Source organism: Hemitrygon akajei, chromosome 13, assembly GCF_048418815.1.
Source record: "Hemitrygon akajei chromosome 13, sHemAka1.3, whole genome shotgun sequence".
Lineage (NCBI taxonomy): Eukaryota > Metazoa > Chordata > Chondrichthyes > Myliobatiformes > Dasyatidae > Hemitrygon > Hemitrygon akajei.
In genome coordinates this window covers 54,761,271-54,779,483 of record NC_133136.1, presented here as the reverse complement: position 1 = coordinate 54,779,483, position 18,213 = coordinate 54,761,271, and the positions used below count along the sequence as shown (strand labels likewise).

At 39.2% G+C, this 18,213-nt stretch overlaps 1 protein-coding gene across 3 annotated transcripts in view; it reads right to left on the bottom strand.

The window, feature by feature from the left end:
* Nucleotides 1–1,914: 1,914 nt before the first annotated feature.
* The window catches only part of nmu (neuromedin U), a 58,002-nt gene continuing 41,703 nt past the window's right edge, over nt 1,915–18,213 (bottom strand). For 2 of the 3 annotated variants that reach the window (XM_073064637.1, XM_073064636.1), the window contains 4 exons: nt 7,673–7,744; nt 4,906–4,959; nt 4,440–4,478; nt 1,915–2,198 (listed from right to left, as the gene is read on the bottom strand). In XM_073064637.1, the coding sequence (XP_072920738.1) occupies nt 4,443–4,478; nt 4,906–4,959; nt 7,673–7,744 (162 nt within the window). In that variant the 3' untranslated portion in view covers nt 1,915–2,198; nt 4,440–4,442. The remainder of the gene's footprint in view (nt 2,199–4,439; nt 4,479–4,905; nt 4,960–7,672; nt 7,745–18,213) is intronic. The other variant, XR_012101262.1, reaches the window with a different exon arrangement.

The following is an 18,213-nucleotide window of genomic DNA, read 5'->3' as shown; positions in this document are numbered from 1 at the left end:
TCCATCATCTGCAGAATCTCTTGTGTTTATACCAAATTGCAGCTGCCTCAGTATGATGATTCAAAGTCACACCTCTGATAACAGACTTGTTGCTTGACTTACACACCATGGATGCATTTTAAATTGTGTTTTTTTAAAACTCCCTATACTAGTTGGTGCTAGTTTGCTGTGCTTTGTGGCAGCATCAGTGAAGTGATTGTGAAGCCAACACTTAAGATGGCTTAGGGAGGAGAAGCTTTTGGAGTCATATCAAGGAACCAAGGCCCAGAAATTTGGAATGCTATGTTCAAGGTATTTAGCCACTTTACACATATGATCAAGGTATGGTCAATGAACATATCTTCAAATATTATGTTCTACCAAATGCATCAGCAACATTTCCCCCGCTCAATACAACTCATATCCTCATCAACCTCTGACAATTCTATCAATCAGCACCAGTTTTGTGCCCCACCACGACCACAAATATTAAATCTGCATACATATAGCTTTGTTGCACTGTTAAATCAGATAACCCAAGCAAATTATGCAATACTCATTAAAGTTTCCCTTTTTCTTGCAGGATAAACTAGCACACAACTGACACCAATTGCAGCTGACATCTGGGGAATTAGTGTAACTGCTTAACATTGCTCCTTGGATAACAGAGAACTTGTTGTAACTGTACTGGCCATTCAAATACCAGTGATTAGGGACAGCTTTTAGGCTACCAAATAAGTCAAATTCTTCATGCTAATCTTTTTGCATCCAAGTACATTTCCATCCTTCTGATACACAGGCTACTTGCAGTGTTAGCAAAAAAACACTTAACGTTCAGCCAAACCTCATCAAAATCCTACCCCTGTACTGTGCAGGTCCTATTCAGCCATGGACTTCCACCTTAACAGGAGAAAGAAGAATGGGGAGCAAAGACTTAAGGTAAAATCATCCAATTATTTGTAGCAGCCAGCAGAGAGTCTCTTGGGGTTTCGAGGCAGGATTATATGTACAAGGTGAGTTACTATGACTTTGGGAAAGATTAGTAAAGGTGCCTGCGCCCCTGAAGCCAAGGTCGTACATGAGATATACTACAGAGGGCTCAGGTGAGGACTTTGATGAGCACACCTACAGATGAAAGTTGATGAGAGTCCATATTCCAATACTTGGTGCATTAGCCAGCCTGGCAGAAAGCCTGCATGCAAGGGGAAAGATCACAGAGGTGGGAGACCGCTTCGCCGAGCACCTACGCTCCATCCGCCAGAAAAAGCAGGATCTCCCACTGGTCACCCATTTTCGTTCGACTTCCCTTTCCTATTCCAGCACGTCCATCCATGGCCTCCTCTGCTGTCACGATGAGGCCACATTCAGGTTGGAGGAACAACACCTTATGTTCCGTCTGGGTAGCCGCCAACCTGATGGCGTGAACATCGATTTCTTGAACTTCCGATAAAGGCTCCCCCCCTTCACCATTGCCCATCCTTTTTACCCTCTCTCCCCCCCTATCTCCTTGCCTGCCTATCGCCTCTCTCTGGTGCTCCTCCCCCCTTTTTCTTTCTTCCATTGCTTTCTGTCCTCTCCTAGTAGATATCTCCCTTTTCCAGCCCTGTATCTATTTCACCAATCAACATCCCAGCTCTTTACTTCACCCCTCCCCCACACCTCCCCGTTTCACCTTGTGTTTATCCCTCCCCTCCCCCACCTTCTAACTCTGACTCCTCATCTCTTCTTCTCCAGTCCTGCTGAAGGGTCTCGGCCCGAAACTTCGACTGTACTATTTTCCACAAATGCTGCCTGACCTGCTGAGTTCCTCCAGCATTTTGTGTGTGTTGCTTGGATTTCCAGCATCAGCAGATTTTCTCTTGTTTGTGATTGGATTACTGAACAAACTGGAAATACTTTTAAAAGAGTGTATGTTCTAAAACAGAAGCAAACAGAAAATCTTAACTATGAATTTTATTTCAACTCATACATTTGCTGATGCCATCACAAATAAAGAATGTGAAAAGAAAATTCAGGAACATGCATTGCATTAAAATTATTGTTGATAAACAACTTCACATTTGATACAGTTCATTTTTATCTTTAGAGGTGAATTTATGAAAATAACAATCAGTAATCATGTAGTTAAAGTTATCATGAATATAATAGATGTTTTATAAATATTGATAACAACTCATTTTCAGCATCTGCATCAACCATTCCTGTAGATGTTCACGTTCCTGCAAAACAAAATAGTTGTGAGTAGATGTGGTACACACCCCTGGGAAATTTCCACAGCAAATTAAGTTGAAATGCCAAAAGATTCCTATTAATTCTGAGCATTTTCCATCACCTGAAAATCACAATTCCAAAATAGTCAAGAAATATTTGATTCATTTCTTATTAATGAAGCAGAATAACCCTGTCCACTCATAATTTCAAAATAACATCCTTATTGTTTTACTTTATTCTGCCTTAATAAACAATGAATGATTTGATCTGCATAAACAGTAGGCAAGACAAAGTTTTCAGTGCATCTTGGTATGTGTGACAATAATAAATCAATGCCAATACCTTAAAACAAAAACCTAATAATATGAACTCCAAGGTAGAAGGAGATGAGTTATACAGCTCTCGTTACATGCACGTGCAGTTCAACTCTTTGTGTCATTATGCAGAAAGTTTGAAGTTAATAACTCATCTCCTTCTACCTTAGACCACAAACTTATCAATCACCCCTGCAGTGGACACTTTCTGGAGGTCCAAGATCTGTATGCTCCACGACCGCTGGACCAAGTGTGTAAATGTAGGAGGAGACTATGTTGAAAAATAAATGTGCTAAGTTTTCTAAAACTGACTCCTTCTACCTTAGGCCACAAACTTATCAATCACCTCTCATATATACTGTATATAACCAATATCTCCAAGTTTAAAGATTGCATGAAAAAGTAACAGACAGAAACATATTTTAAATGCTACAATGTAATTATTTTACAACTCCATTCTAATATATGGCAGAATCAATAGAAAAATGTAAGATAACTGGCGTAGAAACAAGGAACTAAAAGAAAAATATCCATTCAATATAATAAGGATGTACAGTGGTGCTAGGAAGTTTGTGAACCCTGTAGAATTTTCTCTATTTCTGCATAAATATGACCTAAAATGTGATCAAATCTTCATACAAGTCCCAAAACTAGATAAAGAGAACACAATTAAATAAATAACACAAAATATTATACTTGTTCATTGAATTATTTATTGAGAAAATGATGCAATATTACATGTATTTGTTGGAAAAAACAGTATGTGAACCTCTGGAGTGATGCCTTCAACAAAAGCTATTTGGAGTCAAGTGTTCCAATTAATGAGATAAGATTGGAGATGTGAGTTGTAGAGGTGCCCTTCTCTATATAAAAAAGACACACGAAGTCAGGTTACCGACACAGCCTGTTTCTTCTCAAAAAACGGTTTATGTGCACCATGCCTCGATCAAAGTAAATTTCACAGGACCTCAGAAGAAGATCTGTACAGATGCATGAAGCTGGAAAAGGCTACAAAAGCAATTCTAAAGACTGGAGTGTTCATAGTCTATAGTAAGAAAAATTGTCTACAAATGGAAAAAACTCAGTATTGTTGCAGCTCTCCCTGGAATTGAACATCCTACACAGATTACATCAGGAACACAATGTGCAATGCTGAAGGTGAAAAAGAACCAAGGATAACAGCAAAAGACCTGCAGAAACCTCTAGAACTTGCAAAAATCTCTGTTCACGTGTTCACTATAAGAAAAACACTGAACAAGAATGGTGTTCATGGTAGGAGGAGAACCACGGCTTTCCAAAAAAAAACACATTGCTGCACATCTCAAGTTTGCGGGGGGAAAAAACCTCCTGGATGTTCTACAACACTTATAGGACAATGTTCTGTGGAGTGATGAGACAAAAGTTGAAACTTTTGGCAGAAATGCATGTTGCTATGTTTCAACAAAAGAGAACACTTCTGTACACCATCACCAAAACTGCATCCCAAATGTGAATCATGGTGAATGTAGCATCATGGTTTGGGGCTGTTTTGCTGCCTTTCATCTTTCTGCTGACTCCATCACCACTTCTAAACTTCAATCACTCTTTGTTCTCTTCAACCCTACCATGTTTTTAAAGCAATTTTAAAACCAGGGCATTTCTTTGCACCGTTGTAATGAACATTTATCTAAAATGTTAACTTTGTTTTTGACTCCACTGATGCCCTATGAACCACCGAATGTTTCCAACATTTTCTGTCAGACTTCCAGTATTTTACTTTTATAACTAAACACACATCTGAATAACTCTCTGATAGAAAATTAACCAATGACTTGTGCTGCAAAATGACTTGGAAAATAACTAACTGATTAATGTCATTATTAAAAAAAAACTGTGCCAAATAAATTGAGGCATGATCTCTGTCACAGAATTAACTGGATAATAAAACTGAAATACCTGTTAGTGAAAAGTAGGCAAGCTCCTTCCATTTCGTGGCTAGAGATTTAAAAACAAGAGCTCCGATTGTAATTGTTCAACAATATCAGATATCAGAGTGCCTCTATTTCTCCTTATCTAAGCATTGGTTGAAGACAGAATCATTCTTTTCTATAACAGTATGAAATAATTCACTATCAATCAAGGCCCACAGTCTCTCATCAATAAGACCCACAACACTAGAATTAGAACACAAAATATACTACACATGTAAAATGATTACTTAGCCTCCATTAATCTGTACTGTATCCTCAACTGTGTTCCACATTGATAGCTCAAGTAAGTCATACATTTCTCGTACTCTGTTTGTAGCCCCAAATCTATTACATCCGGTGCAGGTCTCCACTGGGAGCACTGAACGTATTGCACTGGAATTCTTGAAATTTATAACTGTTATCAAGTATAAGTTTCCAATTTTGATGCATACCCGAAACTGAAAAGAGTCTCTGCTTGGTATTAAACCCACTCCTTGATATTTATCCTGAAGCAAAAACAAACAAAAGTATTATTAATCCACATAAAGTACAATATTATTTTTCCACATCTCCTTTGTTATATATTTGCAATAATTAAAATGATACAACTTTATTATCATTCCTTTATTTTACTAAGTGATGTACGAGTGCCTCAACACAGCAATGGTATGAAGAGAACTCTTCTAATGGAACGGGGAAGATAGACACCTGTGAGGAATAGATTTCTTTTGTCCATGATATGTTTCTCAAGTAAAAGCAGGAAATGCTGGAAATATTCAACAATCTGGTAGCACTTATGGAGAGAGTTAACATTTCAACTGATGACCTTTCATCATACTAGAGAAGTCAGAAGTGACAAAGCTTTAAGTGTAGAGGAGGAATAGGGAGCACAAAAGGGAAGATATTGATAGGGCAAAGACTAGGGGAGAATAAAACCAAGTGGTGGTAGTTCCAGCTGAAATAGGATAGGTAATACTAGGTATGTATTGAAGAGGCACAAATAGGAGAGGATTGAAATAAAACAAATGATGGAAAAGTGAGATTCAATATTAGCTGGAATGAAACAGTTGAATTTAATGCTGAATTGTGGAAGAACTGTACCTCATCTCTTCCTTTTGTTCAAGGACACAATCAACTGTTGCACACGTGGGAGTAATTTCCTAATGCTTCTTCTAATTAAGAGTACCATATTCTGTGCTTGCCTTCTTTAATGCTGGGCAAATCAGGTGCAGATTAAGCAACTGCTTTGCAGGACAACCCTCTTCAATGCACAAGGTTGGCCCTGTTCTTTCAGTCACCTGTCACTTTGACCCCTACATCCTGGTCTCCTAAACATAGAAAACCTACAGCACCGTACAGGCCCTTCAGCCCACAAAGTTGGACTGTACATATCCCTACCTTAGAAATTACTAGGCTTACCCATTGCCCTCTATTTTTCTAAGCTCCATGTACCTATCCAAAAGTTTCTTAAAAGAATCTATTGTGTTCGCCTCCACCACTGTTGCCGGCAGCCTATTCCACGCACTCACCACTCTCTGAGTAAAAAAAAACTTGCCCCTGACATCTCCTCTGTACCTATTCCCCAGTACCTTAAACCTGTGTCCTCTTGTGGCAACCATTTCAGTCCTGGGAAAAAGCCTCTGACTATCTATACAATCAATGCCATTGCACTGAAACTCAACAAAAGGTCAAGACAGTATTTTATCTTCTGACATTGCTTTTTGCAGACTTCAGGACTCAATGCCAAATCAGTCACATTTCTAGCAGTGTATTTGTTTCCTCTCTGCCTTTCTGGCATTTCAGATTTCATTTGTCTCTTGTTTACACTTCTCCCAAAGAAATGCATTTGTTTTCACTTGGCTCCACAACACTTGTGGTACACAATCTCTCCTTATCCTTTCACAGACCTTCCTTTTTGTTCTCTCCATGTATTACTGCTTACACTGATTAAAATTTTATTTAATTTCTAACCTTGCGCAGTTCTGATGATGACACAATGACTTGAACTATCAATTCTTCCTCTCTCCATTGATGTTACTAACCTGCTGAGTATTTTCTGCATTTTCTGATCTTATATCATCTTACAGTTGAATGTGAACAAAAAATGACACAAGGTCTCTGAGGATATGGTTATAACAATATCCTTATTATAAATTTTGTACCCAAATTACTCTCCTGAACTCAATGCCACTTATGTCTTGTAAGCAGTCAAATGGATTCATATCCATTAACAGTTTATCTTTGGTATTCAATCATAAAAATTATGGAAGTTTATAAATGTGAATTCCTGAGGCTTGTAGCTGTTTCATTTCTGTAATAGTTTGACTGCAATCTATCTCAAACAAATACATCTACTTCAACTAGAATACTTGCAGCATAAAAATATTAAAGTGAGTTCATTGTTATCAATGTGCTATTATTGGGAATACATCAATATACTTGGGGAAAAAAATAACTTTGGTCCTTTAGCTTTTCATGGTGGTTTTCTCTACTTTTCCGTTACTCATGCATTATTCTGGAGTTTCTAACTCTACAGGAGAATATGATATACAAGGGAATTGAATGGATTGATAATTCAGAGTAGCCTTAAATTCTCTCTCCAGTAAAATTGATCTGTTACACTTCATTAACTTCAAAAGTCCCAACATTCTTTTTGTAACAAATATCACCGTAGTATGAGGTTCCTAACCTAAGGTGTGAGAAAACATTGGGCGCATTATTAACTTCTTATACAATTTCACTTATTTAAAATGGCATAGAAAATCAAGAAGAGCCCAAGTCTAATTTATTAACTAGCTTATAGGATAACATAGTAACACCTTCCTCACTCCAACTCATAGGCTCAGCATTAGCCATTATTTATTTTTAAGATGATTGGGTTGGTCTACACTTAACACCTGAAGTGTAGCTATAGTCTGGGAATTATTTTAAGCAAAAGACAAAGAACAAATGTTTAATGAGGTCATAGTTTTAAAGTTAGTGTATGTTCTGCAATTTTTAAACATCAAGCTTCAAACATGTTTACTGGATCCCTTGCAAACTATAAAGAGCATTGCAGGGCCCAATTAAAATACATCCCAAACATGGATTTCATGCTTTGTTAGTGATCCACGGTCAGCTCAACCTATACATAGGCCGAAAGAACTTTGATCTTGTGGCAACACAGAAATTTTAATTGTGATATGACAATGCTGGCAGGATTACTGAAGAGTTACGTACATCACCTCTGCCTTTCTTCATTCTTCTCAGATGCTCCACGACAAGCTGCAGCACAGGATGCAGGACAGAGGACTGAGAGGACATGAACAGTGGCATATGAGGAACAATGATAATCTCACCGACCATTACAACAATACATTCTCAAAGGAAGCTAAGCAGACATAATGTGGGACAAAGCAGAACAGGCAGGGGGTAATGATCTTTGCAGAAAAGTTACAACTTGTATGAAAGATTTGTGCCAATTGGTTTGGAATCAATTACTGACAGACAGTATTGATTGCTTCATAAGCTAATACAACACACAATGGCATACCTGTATGTCTTTTGCTTCATTCAAGAGATTTTTCTAAAGAATTAAAATTATGAAGCCAAAGCTCATTTTAATTCCTTAAAAGGTTTTGTTATTCCACAAGGTTTTTAAAGACAGCATTAACAATGATCCTTGAAAAAACTGAGATTATTTTGGCTCAATTTTTAAGGAAAAAATTGATCCTTCAATTACTAAAACAGCACCAATGGTGCTCTTGCATAAAGGTGTGGTAAAATTGGCCCTCAACTATGATGGTGAGAGTTCTTGAAATGCACAATAAATGCCTGCTGGATGTAGGCAGCAAAGGCACGTCATGATATCAACGAGCAATTAATGCAGGTTAATGTTTGTACAGCTGTTTTAGAGTATGATGCACCAGATAACTTGCTCTCATTTCCATCGATACTGCCTGACCTGCAGAGTTCCTCCAGCATTTTGTGTGTGTTACTCTCAAAGCTTTTCACAGCCAGAAATGCAACCCGTTGATCCCATAGCAGTTCGGACACGCTCACTAACTCTTTGAAAAGGTTTGTTGTTGATTGACTTATTTTGACTGTTAAGTTAGAATTTCATTAATTCTATTGCACTTCCTTATTCTGCTGTGAATGCCTGCAAGAAAATGAATCTCAAGCTATGGTGTTATGTACATACTTTGATAATATATTTAATTTGAACTTTGATTCTACAAGGTTCTGGCACTGTCAATATTTAACTTCAAGATGCATGACTAAATGGAATGATGTTTCAACTGCTGAAAGATGCTAAAAAATTCAGGCTTCAGCACCAATCACTTGTAATAGTGAACAATTCCCATGGAATTTAAAATGCATAGGAAAATGAGCAGAGGACACATGGATATATGGGGAAAGGGAAGAAGAGAATGGCTCGAGTCAGGTACCTCTTCTGTCCAAGCTTACAGAGAATTGTTCCCCTGCATAAATGTGGTGTTTCTGAGTGGAGACAGAATACTTGTGCTCTGCAGCAATACAGTAATTATTCCAAGGTGGTGCCTCATCCTGCTGTTGAACTCAGCCAACACATAAGAGAGTGTAGGTTGATGAGGTGGTGGATATGAGAAAGAGCATTAGATACGAGGACACGGTCATTATCGTTGCTTTTAGCACTGCCACTGGTCACTGCTTCAGCTATTGCTCTGACATGGGTACTGAGGCTTGCTTACCTCCTGCCCGTTAACTACTGCCTCCAGACACAGAAGGAGTTAACAGCTAGGAGGTTGTGTGTGGAAATTCAGAGATGTGGATGGAAAACAGTTCCAAGTATGTGAGAGTTTGCTGGACCTCATAAAGTCCAGGCTTGCCTCCTGTAGAGGGTATAGGTGTTGGGGTTGTGCTGGAATGAACCATATCTAAAGCCAATAGTGGCATTTGATAGACTTTTATAGATGCGTGGTGTGAGCATATTGACTGTTTGCGTCACAGCCTGGTATGGAAACACCAATGCCCGAGCAGAAAATGTTACAAAGAAAAAATATAGTGGATGCAGCCCAGTCCATCACAGGTAAAGCCCTCCACACCACTGAGCACATCTACATGGAGTGTAGTTGCAGGAAAGCAGCATCCATCATCAGGGACCCCCACCACCTTGATCATGCTCTCGTCTCACTGCTACCATCAAGAAGATGGTACAAGAGCCTTAGGACTCACACCACCAGGTTCAGGAACAGTTATAACCCCTCAACCATCAAGCTCTTGAACCAATGGGGATAACGTTATTCAACTTCACTTACCCCATCACTGAATTGCTCCTACAACCTATGGACTCATTTTTGAGGATTCTTCATCTCATTCTCTTGACATTTATTACTGAGTTATTATTGTGATTTCATTTTTTCTTTTGTATTTGCACAGTCTGTTGTCTCTTGCACATTGGCTGTTTGTCCACCCTGTTGGGTGCAGCCTTTCAGTGATTCTTTCATGGTTCTTGGTTTAAGGTAGATGAACTTGCAGCACAGTTGCAGATTGGCAGGTATGATGCTGTAGGTATTACGGAATCATGGATGAAAGATTATAGTTGAAATTTAATGTCTAAAGATACACTATATTGAAATTATAGGCAGGAAGGCAGAGGGGGCGGCATTGCTCTGTTGGTAAAAAATGAAATCAAATCATTAGAGGTGATGTAGGGTCAGCAGGTAATGAATCATTGTGGATAAATCAAAGGAACTGCAAGGGTAAGAAGACCTTGATGGGAGTTTTATACAGACCCCCAAATAGTAGTAGGGATGTTGCCTACAAATTACAGCGAGAGATAGAAAATGCATGCCAAAAGGGCAGTGTTACAATAGTCATAAGGGACTTCAATATGAAGGTAGCTTGGGAAAATCAGGTTGATGCTGGATTACAGGAAGGGGAATTTCCAAGAGTGCCTATGAGAAGACTTTTTAGAGCAGCTCATGGTTGAGCCCACTACAAGTTCAGCTATTCTCGACTGGGTGTTGTGCAACGAATCAGAATTGATTAAGAGGCTTAAGGTAAAGAACTGTTAAGGACAAGTGATCATAATATGATCAAATTCACCCTGAAATTTGAGAAGAACCACCCAAGGTCAGATGTAGGAGTATTGTAGTGGAATAAATGGAATTACAGATGCATGAGAGGGGAATTGGCCAGAGTTGATCAGAAAAGAACTCTGGCATGGATGACCACAGACAGCAATGGCTGGAATTTTTAGAAGCAATTCAGAAGGCACAGCATATATACATCCCAAAGAGGAAGTAGTACTCTGCTGGAAAGATGACACAACCGTGTCTAATAAGAAGTCAAAGCCAACATAACAGCCAAAGAGAGGGCATATGATAGTGTAAAGATAAAGGGGAAGTTAGAGGATTGGAAAGCTTTTTAAAACCAACAGAAAGCAACTAAAAAAAGTAATTAAGTTAAAGATGGAATATGAAAGTAAGCTAGCCAATAATACTAAAGATGATACCAAAAATTGTGGAGGCATTAGTAATGACCTTTCAAAAATCACTAGATTCTGGAATGGTTCTGGAAGACTGGAAAATTCAAGGGAGAGAGGCAGAAGAAAGGAAACAATGGTCCAGTTAGTCTGATCTCAGTGGTTGGGAAGATGTTGGAGTTAATTATTAACAATGAGGACTCAGGGTACTTGGAGACACATGATAAAATAGGCTATAGTCAGCATGGCTTCCTCGAGGGACAATCTTGCCTGACTAATCTGTTGAAATTCTTTGAAGAAAGAACAAGCAGGATAGACCAAGGAGAACTGGTTGATGTTGTGTATTTAGATTTTCAGAAGGCCCTTGAAAAGATGCCACACATGAGACTGCTTAACAAACTACGAGCCCATGATATTACAGGAAAGATTCTAGCATGGATAATGCAGTAGCTGATTGGCAGGAGGTAAAGAGTGGGAATGAAGGGAACCTTTTCTGGCTGGCTGCTGGTGATTAGTAGTGTTCCACAGGGGTCTGTGTTGGGAAAGCTTCTTTTTACATTATATGTCAATGATATGGATGGTGAAACTATTGGCTTTGTTGCAAAGTTTGCAGATGATATGAAGATAGCTGGGGGGGCAGTTTTGAGGAAGTAGATAGGTTACAGAAGGACTTAGACAGATTAAGAGAATGGTGAAAGAAATGGCAGATGGAATACAATGTCAGGAAGTGTATGGTAATGCACTTTGGTAAAAAAAAAAATGAAAGGGTTGACTATTTTCTAAATGGAAGGAAAATACAAAAAGCTGAGACGTGAAGGGACTTAGAAGGTTAATTTGCAGGTGGAGTCTGTGGTAAGGAAGGCAAATGCAATGTGAGCATTCATTGCCAGAGGACTAGAATATACAAGCAAGGATGTAATATTCAGACTTTATAAAGAACTGGCAAGGCCTCTCGAGTATTGTGAGCAGGCTTGGGCCCCAAACAGCAAGGGTAAGACCTTGATGGCAATTATATACAGGCCTCCCAACAGTAACTGGGACGTGGACCACAGATTACAACAGCAAATAGAAAAGGCGTGTCAAAAGGGCAATGTTATGATAGTCATGGGAGATTTCAACATGCAGGTCGATTGGGAAAATCAGGTTGGTAATGGATATCAAGAGAGTGAGTTTGTTGAATGCCTGTGAGATGGCTTTTTAGGGCAGTTTGTCGTTGAGCCTACTAGGGAATCAGCTATACTGAATTGACTGTTATGAAATGAACCAGAGGTGATTAGGGATCTTAAGGTAAAAGAACCTTTAGGAGACACTGATCACAATCTGACTGAGTTAAATTTGAAATTTGATAGGGAGAAATTAAAGCCTGACGTAGTAGTATTTCAGTGGAGTAAAGTAAATTGGAAGATGCTGGCAGGGATGACAACAGAGCAGCAATGGCATGAATTTCTGGGAAGAATAAAGGTGGTGCTGGACAGACGTATTGCAAAAACAAAGAAATACTCAAATGGCGAAATAGTACAACCATGGCTGACGAGAAGTCAGAGCTAACGTAAAAACAAAAGAGGGCATACAGCAAAGCAAAAATTAGCAGGAAGATAGTGGATTAGAAAACTTAAAAACCTATAGAGCACAACTAAAAGAATCATTAGAAGGGAAAAGATGAAATATGAAAGCAAACTAGCAAATAATATCAAAGTGGGTAGTAGAAGCCTCGTCAAGTCTGTAAAAAAGTGAAAGATAGATGAGAATGGATATAGGACTGCTAGAAAATGAGGCTAAAGAAATAATAATGGGGGATAAGATGATGACAGGTAAACTAAATGAGTATTTTGCATCAGTCTTCACTGTGGAAGACACTAGCATTGTGCCAGGTGTTGTAGTATGTGAAGGAAGAGAAGTGAGTGCAGTTACCATTACAAGGAAGAAGTGCTCAAAGCTGACAGACCCAAGGATATACATAGGTCACCCAGACCAGATGAACTGCACCCTACGGTTCTCAAAGAGGTAACATTAGAGACTGTGGAGGCATCAGCAATGATCTTTCAAAAATCATTGGACTCTGGCATTGTGCCAGAGAACTGGAAAATTGCAAGCGTCACTCCACTCTTTAGCCTGACCTCAGTGGTTGGGAAGATGTTGGAGAGAATTGTTAAGGATGAGGTTATGGAGTAATTGGTGACACAGGACAAGATAGGACAAAGGGAAAATCTTGCCTGACAAATCTATTGGCATTCTTTGAGGAGACTACAAGTAGAATAAATAAAGGGGATGCAATGGTTGTTGTATATTTGGACTTTCAGAAGGCTTTTGATAAAGGTGCCACACTTGAGGCTGCTTACCAAGTTAAGAGCCAATGGTATTACAGGAAAGTTACTGGCATGGTTAGAGCATTGGCTGATTGGTAGCGAGTGGGAATAAAAGTATCCTTGTCTGGTTGACTGCCAGTGACTACTGGTGTTCCGCAGGGGTCAGTGTTTGGACCACTTCTTTTTATGCTGTATATCAATGATTTAGATGATGAAATAGATGGCTTTGTTGCCAATTTTGCAGATAATACAAAGATTGGTCGAGGGACAGGGAGTGTTGAGCAAACAGGTAGGCTGCAGAAGGACTTAGACAGATTAGGAGAATGGGCAATGAAGTGACAAATGAAATACAATGGCGGAAACTGGATTGTTATGCACTTTGGCAGTAGAAATAAATGTGCAGTCTATTTTCTAAACGGGGAGAAAATCCAAAAATCTGAGATGCTTGGGAGTCCTTGTGCAAAACACCCTAAAGTTTAACTTGCAGGTTGAGTCGGTGGTGAGGAAGGCAAATGCAATGTTAGCATTCATTTCAAGAGGACTAGAATACAAGAGCAGGGAAGTGATGCTGAGGCTTTATAAGACACTGGTGATGCCTTGCCTTGAGTACTGTGAACAGATTTAGGCTCCTCAACTTAGAAGAGATGTGCTGGCATTGGAGAGGGTCACAAGGATGATTCTGGGAATAAAAAGTTTATCATATGTGGCAAGTTTGATGGCTCTGGATCTGTACTCACTGGAATTTAGAAGGATGAGAAGGGGGGGATCTGATTGCAACCTTTCGAAAATTGAAAGGCCTAGACAGAGCAGACGTGGAAAGGATGTTTCCCATGGTGGGGGAGTCTACGATAAGAGGGCACAGCCTCCGGATAGAGGGGCATCCATTTAAAACAAGATGTGATGAAATTTCGTTAGCCAGAGGGTTGTGTGTTTATGGAATACATTACCACATGCAGCTGTGGAGGCCAGTTCACTGGGAATATTTCAGGCAGAGCTTAGTAGGTTCTTGATTGGATACAGCATCAAAGTTTATGAAGAGAAGGCCAGGGAATGGGGTTGAGGAAGGGAAAAAGGATCAGCCATGGATGAATGGTGGAGCAGACTCGATGGGCCAAATGGCTTAATTCTGCTCCTATACATTATGTTCTTATCTTAGAAAGGACATGCTGAAGCTGGAGAGGGTTCACAGAGGTGCTCAAAAATGATTCCAGGATTGAATGGCTTGTCTTATGAAGAGCATCTGATGGCTCTGGGCCTGTATTCACTAGAATTCAGAAGAATTCTGAATGGGTGACCTCATTGAAACCTATTGAATTTTGATAAGTTTTGATAGAGTGGATGTGGAGCAGATGTTCCCTATGGTGGGACAGTCTAAGACCAGAGGGGACAGCCTCAGAATATAGTGGTGTCCTCTTAGAATGGAGATGAGGAGGAATTTCTTTAGCCAGATGGTGGTGAATCTGTGGAATTGTTTCCCACAGGCAGCTGTATATTTAAGGCAGAAGTTGATAGTTTTTTGATTGGTCAGGGCACGAAGGGATACAGGGAGAAGACAGGAGATTGGGACTGAGAGAGAAATTGGATCACTCATGATGAAATGGCACAGCAGACTCAATGGGCCAAATGGCCAAATTCTGTTCCTATATCTTATGGTTTTGACTAAGTATACCTATAAGAAAATGAATCTTAAATAGATTCTTAGATAAATTTACTTTGAAATTTTAATCTTGAAGATATTTCACTGACTGCTCACACGCAAGGTAAATGAACTTTCTGCAGCTTCTCTCTTGGGGCCTCCTTGCTTGATTTATGGCATTACCTTGCATGTGTATCCATTGTCTCTGCTTTTTAGGCTTTTTCACCTCAGTATTTTCTCTAACGCCTCCAGTCCAGCACTGAAAATCACTGGAGCCTGCTGCATTTGCAGTCAGCTTTGCATTGCTCTTTTCCATTTCCCTTCCCACGTCTGAGTCACCAGTATCCTCACTACTGTATGCATCCCTTTTAAGCAACATAAATTAACCTTTATAGTTATGGTTAACCTATCTGACCTGAGGTTACTCGATACTGGCACCCTATTGTCATGACCAGCTAATCAGTAGGGTAGTTAGTTGTTTGGCCACTGAAATCAGTGCGATTAACAGATTAACCATTGCCTGTATTCAATTCGACAGTTATGAATCAATCACACATGACAGTATCGGTCTCAGTTTAGGATTGTTGACTATGAAATTACATGATAAATCAAAAACAGTGTCACTGAATACTTCAACTTAGCAAACTGGCATTTTTTAAATTAAATTAATTATTCTCATACACTCTAACAGCAGCATTATGAAGAAAAATTACATGTCTTTGTCTATCAGGAAAAACTGAGAAATAAGCAATTTGCAAGTAAAGAAAAATCCATCAGACAGTTAATTCTTACACATAGCTGCAATACTGAGGGACATTGAAGATCAGTCATGCTTGCAATCAGTGTGTCCTTTTCACACAAAATCCTTTTAAATGTTCAATAGCCGAGTTGGGCCACGACTTCTGTACTGTCCCCACTTAGATGAACTTTACCTAGTTATTACAATGCAGGGGCCATTCACCTCACTAGGCCCATACAAGCTCCAGCAGCATAATCACATCAGTTGCACTTTCATTTTCTTGCAACCTATTCTCACTCAGGTAATCATCAATTTCACTTTGATTCCTTTGTCATTTACCTACACGGGGCAAATAACAGCAGCTAATTTACCCCCCCCAGAATATCTTTGAGTTGCGGGAATAAATCATAGCAAACAAGGGAAACGCTTGTCGCCACAGGGAGAACATGCAAACTCCACACAGGTATCTCAGTTTGGTTTAACTCTTCTTCACTCCTACTGCTTCTATTAAATGTTTTCACTATAGGAACATATATATAAATGCTGGGTAGGGGTGCACTCAATATTCTTTTTTCCCCAGCCCTTATCAGTTCCATCTTCAACTCTTCTAATATCTTAGTCAAAAATGTCAAAGATAAGCACATGAATGTCAGGAAAATGGAAGGATATGGACATTGTGTAGGCAGAGGAGATTAGTTCAGTTAGCCATCTGATTACCAATTCAACTGGTTCAGCACAACACTGCAAGCCGAAGGGCCTGTTCGTGTGCTGTACTCTTCTGTGTTAACATTTTCTATATCATTAACATTGTTTCCAATTTCTATCATTCTTCAGCTTTCCCAACTTTTTCTTCCCTTTTCATTGGCTTCTTCGTCTTTCTCAGAATGCTTTTTCTAAGCCCACTGACTCCTACATGTTACTTAATGTAAGGAAAGAGTTAATGCCGGAATAAAATGGAAGTTCAAAGACAAAATGATGTCAGTTTGGGATGTTGTGATATTCTGGGGAGGTGTGCGAATGCACCTCCCAAGATGAGATAATGAATGATGTTTTACACTTTACAGGTCTGTTGTCCCTCTTTTCCCAAATTATGTGTCTGGGCTGAAGGTCGTTAGAGATAGAGACAGACACATAGCAGGCTTCTATCGTTTTATTAATCATTTAATAGATTCTGAATTATAATTTATCAAGATTAATTAATTCATCAAATATATGAATTTAAGGCTATGGTCCTCTACCAATAACAGGGCCTTCAGGAAATGTGAAAAACTTGTGGTTTTAATCCTATTCAAATCCCCTCGCTCAGGTTTTTCGGGTTCATTGATGACTGCATGGATTCTATTTCTTACACTTACCCTACATGAAAACCTCTTCAGTTTGGCTTCTAACTGTTATCCTTCCCTCAGCTTTGCACAGTCCATTACCATCTTTCTTCCTTTACTTCAATTTCTCTGAAGCTAGCGGGGCGAAGACCTTTGTCACAAATGCCTTATGGGTCCATTGATGACAACAAACTTGGACTTACAATTCTGCATGCCTTAGTTCCTGACAGGATTTTTCTATTCCAGCAGTTTTCCATTTCTATCCCATTTCTTCTCAAATCTTTATCTTTAACTAATGTTGTTTCTCAGCTTCCCCCTCTCAATTGAGGATTGCCTTTCATTGGGATTAGAGGAGCTATTGACCTAGTAGATCTCATTTCTCACTTTTTTTTTCATTCCTTCATCTTTGCTCAAAACTGGGTTCAAATCTAGGTTCCTTGTCCTCAATTTCATTTGCTAGCTTCCAAATCCAATGGGTCACCTTCCCTTTACCCCTTCTTGTCCACTCCATCATATCCTCGGAAACACACTAGTCTACTTTCAAATGGCAATCAACATTTCTTTCTCCCCTCCTCTGACTCTTCCATGTAATACATGCCCTTTTGCTTTGACTCTTCCTTCTATCCAAAAAACACTATCCATGTGAAAGAATATGGCAATTCTTTCAATTGAGTCAGGCATATGGTGCAGCATCCTCTACATGTGGGAGACCAAACCCAGATTTGGTCATTATTTTGCCCAATCTTCAACCTGTTTGCAAGCATAACTCTCAACTTCTGTTTGTCATTTTAATTCTCTATCCCTTTAGCATTGCCATTCTGACATCTCAGTTTTCTACATTGAAACAAGATAGTCCAGGAAAAGCACTTCAGCTTCTGAACAGAGATTATGCAATTTTATGGGTTCTACAGCAATTTCAGAAAATGCACAGTGTCTCAATTTTCTCGGATAACATTGTGTGTTAATGTTTCTGCTATTCCAATTTACCTCACCTCTGGACCAACTTTCTTACAGTTAACATTGCCTTTTAATTTACAGGTTAGTTTTGTCATTTAATTTTTCCATCTTCCCCCAATTTTTTTGTGCTGTCCTCTCTTTCCAGATTCCCTTTCCCTTTCTTGAACTCTGTTACATCTAACTTTTGCCAGTTGTGATAAAGGAATCACTGATTTCTCACTTGATGTGTATTTCCAGTACAGTGAATTCTGGTCAATTGGGCCAATGGTTAATCAGGGCAGCTGCTTATTTGAGACAAAAAAAATTGAGAAAATAGCCAGGATTCCTTTCATTTAGATCACTATGCCACTAATTG